The 15292-nt window shown below is 37.7% G+C and overlaps 2 protein-coding genes across 4 annotated transcripts; one reads left to right on the top strand and one right to left on the bottom strand.

The window, feature by feature from the left end:
• Positions 1-317: 317 nt before the first annotated feature.
• On the top strand, positions 318-4777 carry LOC124632205 (COP9 signalosome complex subunit 3). 2 transcript variants are annotated; one of them, XM_047166937.1, is made up of 10 exons: positions 318-539; positions 608-762; positions 910-1003; positions 1207-1424; positions 1601-1798; positions 1964-2116; positions 2356-2417; positions 2511-3417; positions 3734-3916; positions 4648-4777. In XM_047166937.1, exons 1-10 carry the CDS (start codon positions 485-487, stop codon positions 4726-4728), a joined length of 2106 nt encoding a protein of 701 aa, XP_047022893.1. In that variant the 5' UTR covers positions 318-484; the 3' UTR covers positions 4729-4777. The 2 variants fall into 2 exon arrangements, with proteins under 2 accessions (XP_047022893.1, XP_047022894.1); XM_047166938.1 differs by lacking the exon at positions 2511-3417 and having other exon boundaries at positions 322-539; positions 2356-2487.
• Position 4778: 1 nt separating this feature from the next.
• On the bottom strand, positions 4779-7058 carry LOC124632206 (uroporphyrinogen decarboxylase). Of its 2 annotated transcripts, none has more exons than XM_047166939.1 (7): positions 6868-7058; positions 6500-6787; positions 6119-6277; positions 5832-5975; positions 5440-5595; positions 5151-5318; positions 4779-5073 (listed from the first exon to the last, which is right to left on the bottom strand). In XM_047166939.1, exons 1-7 carry the CDS (start codon positions 6895-6897, stop codon positions 4930-4932), a joined length of 1089 nt encoding a protein of 362 aa, XP_047022895.1. In that variant the 5' UTR covers positions 6898-7058; the 3' UTR covers positions 4779-4929. The 2 variants fall into 2 exon arrangements, with proteins under 2 accessions (XP_047022895.1, XP_047022896.1); XM_047166940.1 differs by having other exon boundaries at positions 6500-6777; positions 6868-7057.
• Positions 7059-15292: the final 8234 nt, after the last annotated feature.

The following is a 15292-nucleotide window of genomic DNA, read 5'->3' as shown; positions in this document are numbered from 1 at the left end:
AACTTTTGTCATTTTTATCTTTTTATATAGAGGAATGAAAGACTCATCGAGATAGGAAATGGAAATACTAACATACTGGACTCATGTTCATTTTATCATTTAAATAATAAATAACTGTAGTTAGAATTCTAAATTATAACGTATATTTAGATGTTAACGCGTGCAAATTCAGACACATTCGATCTTCTTCTTCTTGGCGAGTGAATGGCAATTAATCTTTTATCCCAGTGTTTCCCGGACCTATGTTGTAAACAGTAGCCAAACGTAGTCGATTTTGAACTACCTCATCTCTATCACAGATGAAGTAAAGTGACATTGACAATTAAAATTAAGTGTCAGAATTATTTTGCCCATTGTTGCGGTGTATTTTTCATTATTTTGAAAGACACCTGCACCAATATTAATACCTGATACATATAAACTAACATTACGCATACGAAATTTAATATCGTTATATTCTATTAGTTTGCGTTCTTTGAATAAGATGGCTTCGCCTTTAGAACAATTTGTGGACAATGTGAGGACCATGTCGGCTTCAGGTAAGTAATCTACTTGGGCCTTTTCCTTGGCTCTTAACATTATTTTAATGAATTGATGTATGTTACAGGGTCGTTTCGTGAGTTGTGTGAGGTTATTGGCAAGTCTGACGAGGTCCTACAGCGAAACAGTGCACATCTGTCCACAGTGTTGGAAACACTTGATATTCAGCAGCATTCTCTAGGTGTACTCGCTGTCCTAGTTGCTAAATTCTCTCTAGCACAGGTATAGTTTCTAAAATGTTTTAAACCTTCAGCCTATAACCAATTTTTTCTTAAATGGATCTTAAAATCTTAAGACAAATTCATTTCTGTTTTTTTAAACATGGTTTCATGAATAGTTTGCTGTAGGGATGCTTTTTCTCCTTTTTAGGGTGGCGATGTAGACAAGTCTACCATGTTCAAACAGATTCATGACTTCCTCACCAACTGCAATGGTGAACAAGTGCGGTTCTCACCTGAATTGTGTATGTATTATTTAATACAAAGTTGTTATTTTCGATAATAGTTCTGGTTTATTTATGATTTATGTTTGATATCCATTTATTTGCTCCGATATGATCAATTGCTGCATTTATTATATCTAACTAAGTAAAGTATATTTAAATGAGCATAAAAAGTGCATAGTATTTTATTCTTATTGTAACATTAACATAATCTTATTTTGCAGATGCAGAGTTGTGTCACCTTTTAACTCTCTACTTAGTAGAAATAAAGCAACCAATCAGAGGCATAGAGATTCTGAAGAAAGCCATCAGGAAAATTCAGCTCTTTGATTCACAACTTACTTCTATCCATGCAGACTTGTGTCAGCTCTGCTTACTATCCAAATGCATGAAACCTGCTCTAGAGTTCTTGGATACAGATGTCACAGGAATTGGACCTGAGGTATGAAACCATAAATTCTGATAAACTATTCTGTCTTTAGCATAATCTGTGGTCTGTTGTGCAGATCAACTTGAGCCCCAATGGTGACCGGTCATTTTACCTCATTCAATCCATTCAGTGGGCAATCAAAAGAATCTAATAAATCATTTTCATAAATACCCAATATTTTGTTCCAGCTTGGTGGTAATAATGACTCGAAGCACTTCTTGCTCTATTATTACTATGGAGGCATGATCTACACAGCCATGAAGAACTATGACAGAGCTTTATACTTCTTTGAAGTAGTCGTAACCGTGCCTGCCATGGTGGTGTCACATATCATGTTAGAAGCTTATAAGAAATACATATTGGTGTCATTTATTTTACATGGAAAGGTATGTTTACTAACGTTTTTTACTAGTTGTTCAATATAGTCCAGGTTTGTGTAAACTTCAGTAAATAATATTCCAGTTGTAACATTTGGCAGTCTGATTAGAAATTGCAGTCTTTTTTTGCATTGTTTTTGCAATTAAAACCAAATTTTACCAATTTTTTTCCAGATACTACCCATGCCAAAATATACTTCACAAGTTGTCTGCCGCTTTCTGAAACCCTTGTCAGTGGCTTACCATGAGCTAGCTACCTCCCAGCATGCAGCTATCAAGCATCGCGAGACATTTGTTAGGGACAAAAATATGGGACTAGTCAATCAAGTAAGTAATCTACACAAAAAATGTATATTATTTTTCGGTAAATGTCGGTCCTGCGTCTAATCTCTCTACGGGCGTATTGGATTGCCATCCCATTGGGCGATGAGCGTGACAGAATAGTGAGTGCACCTGTGTGTGCAAGGAGGGCATCATCATAATTATTTTCGGTATATGAAGAAATATTGTTGTATTTATTTGAAATGTAGTTAGAGTACCTACAAAGATTTTTTGTAAACTTACAGGTGTTAAGTTCAATGTACAAAAAGAACATTCAAAGGCTGACAAAAACATTTTTAACACTGTCATTAAGTGACGTAGCTGCTCGAGTGCAGCTAGCAGGCCCATCACAGGCTGAAAGTTACATACTAAATATGGTAAGTTATATTTTAACACTGACATTAAGTGACGTAGCTGCTCGAGTGCAGCTAGCAGGCCCATCACAGGCTGAAAGTTACATACTAAATATGGTAAGTTATATTTTAACACTGTCATTAAGTGACGTAGCTGCTCGAGTGCAGCTAGCAGGCCCATCACAGGCTGAAAGTTACATACTAAATATGGTAAGTTATATTTTAACACTGTCATTAAGCGACGTAGCTGCTCGAGTGCAGCTAGCAGGCCCATCACAGGCTGAAAGTTACATACTAAATATGGTAAGTTATATTTTAACACTGTCATTAAGTGACGTAGCTGCTCGAGTGCAGCTAGCAGGCCCATCACAGGCTGAAAGTTACATACTAAATATGGTAAGTTATATTTTAACACTGTCATTAAGTGACGTAGCTGCTCGAGTGCAGCTAGCAGGCCCATCACAGGCTGAAAGTTACATACTAAATATGGTAAGTTATATTTTAACACTGTCATTAAGTGACGTAGCTGCTCGAGTGCAGCTAGCAGGCCCATCACAGGCTGAAAGTTACATACTAAATATGGTAAGTTATATTTTAACACTGTCATTAAGTGACGTAGCTGCTCGAGTGCAGCTAGCAGGCCCATCACAGGCTGAAAGTTACATACTAAATATGGTAAGTTATATTTTAACACTGTCATTAAGTGACGTAGCTGCTCGAGTGCAGCTAGCAGGCCCATCACAGGCTGAAAGTTACATACTAAATATGGTAAGTTATATTTTAACACTGTCATTAAGTGACGTAGCTGCTCGAGTGCAGCTAGCAGGCCCATCACAGGCTGAAAGTTACATACTAAATATGGTAAGTTATATTTTAACACTGTCATTAAGTGACGTAGCTGCTCGAGTGCAGCTAGCAGGCCCATCACAGGCTGAAAGTTACATACTAAATATGGTAAGTTATATTTTTCATAAATCACATTATGATGGAAAATATTAGAAAATTTAAAATACTGGCTGCAATATTGATAGTGAATTGATTTTAAATTATATTGCACAAGCTGTTTCCAGCGGTTTTACACCCGACGGAACTGCTTCCCGTTCCCTTAATAGTAATATAGTTTTCAACGTAAATGAACACAAATAATGAGGCTTTCTACAAGCATTTTCGTAATCAGTTTTGTAAAGATTCCAAGATTAAACCCCATTAAAACCTAGTAAGCTGTACCTCTTTTATTTATTAATATAGATTAATGCCTTTATATATACAGATAGAGGAAGGCGAAATATACGCAATGATCAATCAAAAGGACGGCATGGTGGTCTTCCTGGACAGTCCTGAAAAGTATGCGTCTCCTGAAACATTGTGCGTGTTAGAACAACAAATGGCCGCTTGCACCAAACTGCACCAGTACATCCAAGAGATGGATGAGCAGATACAGGTCAATCCCCAGGTAGGTCTCAAGATCCTTATATTTCGAAGATCTAATATTTCAAATGTCCATTGATTGTCATTCTTGTCACATAGGTATAAGTAGGTATATTTTATATGATTTTTTGTATTGTACATTACTACTTTGTATTTACTAAAGATGATTCGGTACCTAGCTCCTGTTTGTAAAACTGATCATCTTAATATTTTCTCTGATTACGCAGTACATGATGAACCGGCCTCCGAAATCAACTGATGTCAAAATGTTATAGACCATTATATACCGAAGATAGACCTGGCACATCATCTAATTAAAATTATAAGATATTACCAATACGTAATATTAGTTTCGAAAGCACGTTTGGTGATATCTAATTTCCTATAATTATTTAAACTAATTAAATTATCCGCGTGACTTTAAGTAAGACTTTTATTTATCTACCAAAAGTGCCAATGATAACGTTGTAACAAATGTGCCGGTCCATTTTCGTGTTTGTCTACTCGCATCAATCATCGCAAGGGGACTGGGCGGTTGCACGTCAAACTGCAGCGATTATCGATTTCCCCACACCTCCGTCTACCGCGAGACGTGCAAAGCCGCGCCAGTTTCGAATCCGCAAATTACAATACAGTACACGTTGAAATCGACTAAATCCTATTTCATCAGTTGCCCATTTTAGACATGAACATGTAAATAAATGAGATGACGAAATTGTGAATGAGAATTAATGAAACTATGATTGCATTTTTCAGTATGTCAAGAAATCTGTCGGGAGCCACGATGAAGATATACCAGCTACCAGCCAGAACTCCAAGACTACTTATTCAATGTAATCTTATAGATACTCATTTTTTATTATAATAGTTACGTAATTAAAACACAGTTTTTGCAGTTTCTCTTCTATATATTATCCTTAACCCATTTTTTTTAAACAAATAGTAACAATGATCAATGAATATATAAAGGTTTTTCTTACAATAACGTAACACCACATAACAAAAAATAAATGCAAATTGATAACAATAACAAAATATTTACAGAGCCTCGTGAACACCCTCTGTGAAGGCTTTCATGCTTTCCAATGGTGTCTGTGGAGTTATTCCATGACCCAAATTGGCTATGTATCGTTTTTTGCCAAATGCTTGGACCATTTCAATTGTCATATTTCTGACCTCCTCCTAAAATAAAATAAAATGTTAACATTTTGGTTCCATAATCAGAATAACAGTACATAGCCACATATTGGATTACTTACTGGTGTCTTGTACAGATCTTGTGGGTCTAAGTTACCCTGTAAGGTAATACCATTTCCCACAATTTTTCTGGCTTCCTTGGGGTCCACAGTCCAATCTAATCCAATAGTTTCATATCCTAAATCAGTCTGAACATCTAGGTAAGGCCCTGCTCCTTTTGCGAATACAGTCTGTAAAATAAATGCCACCTTCATTTTTTGCTTCATGTTTATATGATGTCAATATTTTAAATAAATACCATGTTGATATGGTACCAGTCTATTTGAAATAATAAATTCTTGGCCAGCTTACCATGGGAACTTGTTCCAATTTTCTGTCACTAATGCCATTTCTAACACCAGTTCTAATGTCTTTTAGATATGGTGCAGAGAACTCAATAAATTGTTCCCTGTTCAAGTGATCAGCGCTTGACTCAAAAACTTGCAGCAATTGAGCTCCACTCTCCACCTGTAAATTATAATTGCTGAATTAACAATTGAACAAATAATATTTTATTACAGGCTGAACAAATATTGACCTTGAGTTTTTGAGACAGATATTAGAAAAAAATAATAAACCGAGATACTATGACCTTCTTATCAGATAGGTCATTTTTATTGAAACTTGTAATAAATTCTCATTCCAAAATCCAATTCTGAAATTTGAAAATTTAACTTGCAATGTTTCATAGGTTTTTACTGTACCTGCATGAGTAAATAGTCTATAATGACTTTGGTCAATAGCCTGAGCAGCTTGTGAACATCCTTCGGGTACTTCTCGAGCCATTCCTTAGTCTTTGACATCGTTTTACTGCCACCACCTTCAATCATGTATCCCATTAGTGTGAACTGGAATTTAAATATATAAGTAATTGAGTTTTTCCTGTTTTTGTTGGTTATCTGTTATAAAGTTATTTTTTGTTGTCAATGTAATGATGACTTGTGATATTTCAATATGCAAGTAATGAATGATTTTTATATATTGTACTTACTGGTGCACCAGTGAAGCCGATCAAGGGCACCTTGCCTTCAATTCTATGTCTTGTCAATGTGATGGCTTTACCAACATAGGCGAGTCTTCCCACAGCACCATCTTCTTGCAAGTTATCTATTTCTGATGGGTCTTGGAGTGGGTTAGGGAATACAGGGCCCTGAAAGAACAAATAGCTTACAATAATACATGATATATTAAAGTACTATTTCAGTAGTGAGAATAGACAAACAGTATTACAAGCCCTTATTATCTTCCGCGATGCTCAGGGTAGGCTTATTGCTCAGCATTTGTTGTTTGTTGGGTGATATGGTACATACTGGGCAAAAGTTCTTTGAAAGAGTTATCATTTAAAAAAACATTTCAGTTCAATTATACTTACAACACCAGGGTGCATTTCCACAGTCATGCCAAGCGCTTGAGGAATAACAAGAATATCACTGAATATGATTGAAGCATCAAGATGTGGGTATCTTCTCAGAGGCTGGAGAGTTACTTCACATGCTAATTCAGGTGTTCTGCAGACTGTGAAGAAGTCGTGTTTTGCTCTAACTTCCTGGAATTCTGGCAGATACCTGCCGGCCTGCCGCATTACCCATACCGGCACTTTATCTACTTCTTTCCCGAGTGCAGCACGAAGCAGTCTGTCATTTTTCAATTCTGGAAAATTCTATTGATTTTTTTAGTACATATGGTACTTCAGAAAAGGTTTACATAAATTACACGAATATTATTACGAAAACTAGTTACCTTTGCTATGTACTCAGGATTCGCTTCCATTGTTTTGTTAACAGGATTTCTTTCTGACACAGATAATTCCTTCTCAAGACTACTCGTAGAAGCTATTAATTTACAATTAACTTTCTTTTCTTGAGCGTAATGACCAACGAGCAGGACACCACACACAAGAAACGAAAAATTGAAACAATTTGATATTTTGTGATTCAATGACATGACAAATGACAATGAATGATTTGACAGTCAGTTTCATGAGTGATGAGTGTCGTACATTGGTGTCGTATGAAGTTTGAAGTTTGACAATGGCCGATTTTAGTTATTTAACCGGTTTATAAAAGAACATGAAGAACATCAAAGAAAAGTCTAAGTAACACAATCAAGTGGCTGTACCCATTTTTTTGTGAGAAATTTTCAAATAAAAAGGGTATATTACGAATAAATTCTAATAGTATGTATGTTGATATTCGCGTTGACAAGGCATCTAGGTGACAAGAACACCCAATATGCCTATAGATGGCGCCCTTATTAATTGCATTAAAACTGCATTTTTGTAAAAACAACGAACGAGCTGATTCTGGCGGTTTCACCCAAGTCCTGGGGAAACTTCTTCCTGTTCCCGGATAAAATAAAGCTTTTTTTGGCCGGTTATAGTGTAGCTTCCAAATAGTGAAAGATTTTTTCAAATCACTTCTGTACCTGCCTACCTAGTTTCGAAGAAAAAAATATCCTCTTTGTCTCTTTGTATTATTAGTTTAAATTATCTTCGATCATAGGTAGGCATGATGCCTACTATGTGGAAATATGGCCTTTGATGTACCTGATATGAACATGGGATTTTCTCACTTTACGCATTAACTGCTTACCACAAAATGTTTGGTAAATTCTGAAAAAAATTAAGTACTTACCAACTCGATTAATTTAATTCAAAAGAAAAAATATTTTTTTCATCAAGGTGGTTGATCAAACATAAACATAAGTTGCGGTCCTGTTGGTATAGAAAATACCTATACAATGTTCGCGAGTTTACTCATCTACCTGCCCCTCACACTTCTATCAAAATGTAAAAAAAATACAAATGAGCGGAGGCCTACGATAACGCAATAGTTTTTTTGAAGCGACACAGGCGACCTTTTACAAAAGAGATTTTTTGTATCAAACCTTTATCCCACTTTCCCAATAAACTTTATTCGCCTAACATAAAAGGGACACGTCTCGATTTTAAAACGACGGTCGAAACCTTACATTCCGGTTTATGTTTCTGTGCGTAGATGTAGCTATGGGTATCTAAGAAGCTTATATGCATATTGAAAATCATGATCAACCTATTTATGGATAAGAACAAATAAGTAGGATTTAATGAATGAGTAAATGAACTAAGTTAACCAAGTACCATGTCAGTGCTAGTGAAATGAGCTGCGAGCTTTTCATATTGATCGTTTACTGCTTAAATATTCTACAATACTGAAAATAAAATGGGTTCACTAGCTTCGCATGATACTTCTTACCCTTCATACTATTACAGTGTAATAGACCTGTCAATATTCTCGTTATTAAGTGCTCTATCAAATTTTATTTCTTTCGAATTCATACAAGTTTGGCTTTTGACTTTTTTTTATTTGAATGGCACTTGTTATCTTTTATATTCCGTGTGTCCTTTTGATACAGCAGGGACACAGGTGCTGTGACTTGTGCATTCTTTGTGCAACGCCGTGGGATCGCGGGATTCTATGCATAAATAATATTTATTTTAATTTGCGTGTAACGACTACCTATGATTTTTTTAACGTCATTTATGTTATGATTTTTTACCGCCGACTGACTGGACGGACAGGTAAATCCGTAGAAATATAAAGATAAATATAAGTATCAGAGAAGCATGTCAAATGGTATGGCCCTGAAACATAAAGTATGTAGCCACCGTAACCAGAAAGCCTGAAGAGCACTATCTATTATGACTAGACAAAGCCCGCTGGCTTGGATGACTCGACGACCCAGGATAAAATTATATGGCGAAAAAATGACGAGGAGAGACGATCGCAATTAAAATGAGAAGGTTTTCATTTTGGGACTATAAGTCCAAGCAGACATCCTCGTCATTACAATATTGCGGATATCAATAGTTTCAGATACCTCAACATGTAGGTAATCATAGAAATTTGTAATAAGTTGAAGCTTCTTCGGCATACAGCTTTGTCCCATCAAATGTAGGTATCTCCTTGAGCACCTGTTTGCCAGTTAAGGTAGCACAAAGATAATAAGTACATAATTAGGCACTCGGCAAAAACCATTCCAAAGTCAAATCATGAAATAGTGTGGGAACCAAACTTTTTTTAGCACTTTCAGTAAAAAACAAAGGCAGAAGATTATACGCAATAATTTAGCCGGTCCCGTTATATCTAAAATGTTTTTTTATTATCTAAAATAGTTAATGGCCAGTGTATCTGCGATTTCTTTCCGACGAATGCCTTTTTTTTTGCAACGATCTATCATTTTGTTTAAGTTCATTGGGCGCAGTGGGGGCTTTAGAAAAGATTGGAAACGTTATAATAAACAATGACTTCGATATTTTTGTCAGGTGTAGAGTCAAATAATTTTTGATGCAATTTTTTTGTAATCATTCCTTTTTTATACTTAATCTTTAGTTCAACGATATAGGTATTCCTAACTTGAATATACGAAAAGCTTTGGCGCATTGCGTTTTTATGTCCGAGATTTCAAACACGCAAAAGTTTGGTCCCTGGCACTTTCATTTATACTTACTTATTTACACTTTGAGTGAACGTCTTGAAAGGATCGTCAAATCCAAATATGCAAGTAAATAACGAGCAGTGAATTGATTAAGTTCGTGAGATAGTGTGGTCTGCACCTTAAGAACTTGAGTGTAGACGTTAGTGCTTATCTAGAAACAGCACGCTAATATACACAATATACTCTATTACTGTTTTATAATTAATGCCAATCTTTGCATCTCCTACGTTAATTAATACGGTGTGCATTATAAAAGTACGGTTGTTTTGTACAGTCTAGCGAAGAACTGCGAGGTTCAGAGAGAATTAGTCTAGGTAGGTACACTTAACATCTAAAATGATCAGTCTAAGTCAAAAGGTTTTCAGCATTTCAGCACATTGGGAGCTGACCATAGTGACCATGCTTTCAGACTTAGGGTCTATACAGCTTACGATATGATACTAAATGATGACGTGTTCCAATTTTATTCGAGCATAAATTGTAGTGACGTTTACATGGCGAGGAAGGTGCATTCAGCGTCGGCGGCAGCAATAGCGAACAATTGCCACTAATGCAGGCTCAATTTATTTACGAGTCAGTCGCTAGGGGCGCATGGGAATATAGACATCGCTCTACGATGGAGTCGACTTGATACATCTTTTTAGCTGGACTTTAGTAATTTAACTCGGTAGGTTTGTATCAACAGGGTTGGACAAGTTGGTTTAGTTAGCAACTTGGGTTTCTATTAAGAAATCTGATCAATGCCAAATTACTAATAAAAGTTAATAGAGGGTACGACCACACGTGTATTCCCTTTAATATGAATCCATTAACATTACCCAAATGGTCCTGTCTACGGCGGCCTTTATCAGCATAATCGCCGATAGTCGCATTGTTTGTAGCGACCTAATGTCAGGTATTTATATAGCACGACCATTTGTAATTGTAATAGTAATTGCGTATTTATAAAAGCAGCACACCGCGATTAATGTTCGATCAATGGCAATGATAGATCAACGCCCTCAAACGTTCGCTGTAAACGCGGAAGACTTCGGTCTACTCCAAGGTTTTCCTTGTGTGTGGACAGGAGGAGGACATTGACTCAAGCAGTGTAAACAGTTCCTTATCTCGAGCTTCGCTGCAACGACGCCGACGGCGACGACTTACTCGCAGCTTTTATCTAAAACTAAATTGTAGTTTGTAGATAGACTCGTATTATGATATTGAGCAAAGTACGATGTGTGTACAATAGAAACGAGGTGATTTCTTGACCTATAGGTGGATAAACTATCAAGGTTTTACTGTACCTACTTATGAGCCGTGTAGAAACATTCGTACCTACCTATGAATTACCATTGCCATTCAACATGTAGGAAGTGATAAATATGCATTTAAAATTAAAAGAGCCGAACAATAATGAGCAAACTGCGGCTCAAGGAAGTGATAATGGTTACATTTTCTGGTTAGATTCTAATTCGCTTCCACTTAAAAACGGTTGAAACAAAGTTCGTTAATTCTTCGCCTTGCCAACGTATATTTGATACGGAAGTATGGTTTTGGACGCCGATTATGATCTTAAGCAAGGCGGGTGTACACTAGATGCGAGCGCGGTTGATAGTAGTAATTTAGAAAGCAGTTTTTTTGCCGCTACGGGCAGCTGGCCACCAATCAAAATGTGCATTGTGCAGTGAGGGTTGCTGCTTAATTGCCGACTCATGACTATCCCATGTTTTGATGAAAGAACTCGCCTTTGACCATTCAGTTCTGAGGTCAGCTTGTTGGCATGTCGATTCATGAGTGTTGTTGATTGATTGAAGAATTTTTCAAGTGGGCACTTAATGATCTTATAAGTTAGCAAATGTCTCTGAAACGCTGATATTACCTGTGACCTAAATTGCCTATTAGATCATTTGCAATTTTGCTGATTTTCTGATAATATTATCTAGGTATTTTGCAAAGGATTCTGTTGAAATTGAACCGCATTATATAATTTAGTTCGTGTGCTCTTTTAGTAGGAGTAGGAGGTACCCATTTGTTGAAGGAGTGTTATACAATGCAAGGGGAGAATGCGCCAAATGCACGTGCACGATATTACAATTACATCAATGTTTTCAATAGCTTTAGTAAGTTCTCGATTACTCATTCAAAGTATTTCATAATCGTGCCTCTTGTAAAACGTAAGCTAGTGAAATACTTCGCATTTTGTTTTTAAATAAGGAAGGGTGGATGTATACAGAAGTGAGTTCTTACCTTCATAGCCTACGCAGGTATGCACCTAGGTACTAAATCGAGCCATATTAGTATCTTCTAGCATATACTTACTTGAATCCACGCTACAAGATTTATTTATTTATTTAAAATATGTTTTTGTATTTATTCAGAATCCCTCCAGGCAATCAGATATGAGATCAAAATATTGTCTTAGGATCTATGTACGAGTTAATTACATGGCATACCTAAATGAAGAGAAAGCCTTCCAAGTTCCCAATATAAGCTGCATTCGACTTGCATTTTATAATGAAGCGCGGGAGGGCGTCGCCGCTCGCCTCAGTCGGTTCGCGTAGGCGGTTGCTGGACGAGCGCTTGTTTTATGCCTTTTTTGCCGCCAGGCCGCGAGCTACCCTTCCCTCGCTATGTAAGCCGATCGCCTTTTTTACTCGACCAAGTTGCAGGTAAATAAGTGACCCACGTTTTCTTATTTCGCCGCGGATGAGTCTACATTGTCTACGCCTATAGCCGGCTGTGATTAAAGGATTGAAGGATCATTTCGTGGTGAAATTGGATTCGTAGCAGAATTTACCATGAAGTTGAGTTTCTTTGTTTTGTTTAGATAACTTGCCTATCTTATTTTTCATAAAAGATGTGCAAATCCAAGAAGTATCTGTAGCATGTTACTTAGATGTCCGACCTAAAAGAAACTACAAAAAACTGATGTCTTCGAAACGATATAACGATTCAAATATTGAGTCAAAGATGCGATCTTTTAGAAATGCAAATGCAAACTCCCCATACATACTTAGTAGGTCATCTGAGGGCTATAAATATACAAAACCACATTAGATACTGTCCCTTTATCAAAGCAGGAGTCCAGTAAGCACTAAACCCTTAAAGATCGTTCGCGCTGGTGACTAACCTACTAACATTCCACCTTGAATCTGAATTCTCCGACCAACGTTGTCATAACAAAATATGAATTGGCTATTTTGATCGCATCAAAATTCCTCAGTTGAATAAAAGGTACAACGAGTCACAAACAAATCCCGCCAACAACCAGCGAGCTCACGACTTGCCTAAAAAACCACATAGTCAAATATCCTTTGCCTGCCGGTCCGCGTAAACTCACTGCAAGCACACCACACTATGCGATTTGTGAGAAGGCAACGTGATTCCTATTGGAGAGTGGGTCGGGTAGCGAGAATAGGGCTAGTGTGCAACAGGCCTCGGAATTTGGGTTCGGGGTGAATACCCTCGAGCCGGTAAAAACTATTTTCAAGGTTAGGTTGTGTTGGAGGGGAACGGCGGGTAGTGCAGGGCGAATTCGGCGCGGTGCGGGCGCGAGGCGGGGGGAGCGCGGACGCGCCGAAATGCTGATAGCCCTCCGCCCCGCACCCCGCCCGCCACTCGTCTAGCGCTGCACCCTGGTTGTGCTGTCTAGCGGACACTTCGCGCGCATCATGTATTTTCAATTAGATATTGACGGTTAGGCGAATGTCTACCTAATCCTAGTCTACCCGTTGCTTGTAATTACAGGTTACACAATGCTAATAAACGACTAGCCTAGGAATTAGCAGAAACACGTTTTCAATAAAAACAAACTTTTAGCATCTAGCAAATCGAATCGGATCGAATTACAAATTGCCGAGTAATTAAAAAGTGCAATTTGTGTTTAGGGTTTGTTTTGTTATGAAAAATTCGTGAAGATTGTACAAGTTTCTCACACACCTCACTATCTCATCTCCTTGGCATTGAGGATGGAGTAGTTGTACCCTATGCCTTCCTATAGGTAGTGAACATTTTCCTATGCATATGGTACTATACTTACATACAGTATAGGAATACACAAGTTACAGTTCCAAAGATCCAGGCAGAAAATGTACCAGTGCCAGTAGCCAGTTTCAGGAAAATTCTACTAATATTTCGTTTTCGGCCAAAAAGCGCAGGGAAGTATTCAGCAGTACGCATGCTGGTCGTCAAACGTCGTCGGCTATTGCTCCCCTTCGTGTAATTCGCCATTAGTCGCCGTTTGCACTCGGCTTTTTACCTTAATGAGCTCCCCCCGTTGGCTTCTCGCGACACGCACACCTACCAATACGCATTTTTGTGCAGCTACCCCTAACGACACGAAAAATGGAAAACGTCAAGGATACAAATGTGCCCGAGGCGAATGTTGCAAATGTCCAACGAACTCTTATAAAAAAATATGGTTTTAGTGAAAATAATATGTTAATAAATCCACCATAATGCCGAAGGGGCGTTAGTGGCCAGGGGTGACACTTCCGTAGACTGATGGTCTTCTTACATCCGGTGTAAACAGTCAGTCAATATCGTGCAGCTAATACGCATACAATGGGGTACGATTCAAAACTTCTGCAACGCTGTAAGTATTTAAATTAGGAGAAATACATTAAACAATTGTTTCATTGACTACTTAACAAAGGATTGCTGTAACATAAAGTAACTACTTTCGTTCGTAATCGTAGTTGAGGATGGTCAACCAAAGCGCGTAAAGCATCATTTAAATTTACCCTAAGCACTGATGATGCTCCGTGTAAAAGACTATAAGCGTTCAATTCTAATCTCGGTGAAAAAGTTTAAATTCTAGCTCTTATCATTATGTTCATTTTTTTCAGATAGGTAAATACTAAGTTTTTGAAACGAGAGCAGCTATTTTCAATCAGTGTGTGTCTTTTTCGTGTCGCGTAGAAAAAATATGACATACTCACATATTTAATACATGGCAATATGGTGGGCTAGAGACAGCTCTAATTTGAGCTCCAAAGGGTTAGTGAGAGTTTTTGCCGTCATTTTGGGCAGAGAAGAACAGGTTGCTATGCACCCACCTGTCGTGATGTCTGCTATGTGCCTGTGTGTGAGTATTTTATGTGAATTTATGATATTCGACTCCTTTCTTACATTATTTGAATGCCGAATGACAGCATGTGTTCTGATGTAAAATACCTACTACTTGTTCAGTCGGTGACATAACCAGATAAGTGCTTAAAATATCTTATTGGATTCTAAGAATGAAGTCTTCTTCAATTTGTCGAGGCCACAAGTGAAACTCGAGAGCAGCCACTTCCTTCTGAGATCGCATAATCCCAAAGATGTATCCACTGGAGATTGATTACGAAAGTGATTGATAATACGTCTAATGCAAACAGTCCGCTAATGGTTCTTTAACTTTTTATTCCAACTTTCGGTTTCCGTTTTCTAAAGTTCCTCGTCCGAAACTATGAGGGCGAATTTTTATTTAGGCTTCGCGTCATACATAACAATTAAGTGGCTAGCTTTAGGATAGTGCGTGCATTGGGTGCGTGCGATAGCGATCTCGCGCGCCCCTCGAGCCTCTCCTCCCGCGCCCCGCACTCCTACAAAACAACATTCTAAGTATTTGTGAAGCAGAGGGTTTTTTGCGCGAAGCCCGAGGGTGGCAGAGCGCAATCGCCCGCCACCGCACAAAAAACACTATTAAATAACTCAACAGAACCGC

The sequence above is a fragment of the Helicoverpa zea genome, chromosome 8 (genome assembly GCF_022581195.2).
Source record: "Helicoverpa zea isolate HzStark_Cry1AcR chromosome 8, ilHelZeax1.1, whole genome shotgun sequence".
Classification (NCBI taxonomy): domain Eukaryota; kingdom Metazoa; phylum Arthropoda; class Insecta; order Lepidoptera; family Noctuidae; genus Helicoverpa; species Helicoverpa zea.
The sequence above is the reverse complement of the archived record's forward strand: the minus strand, read 5'-3'. Positions and strand labels throughout refer to the sequence as shown.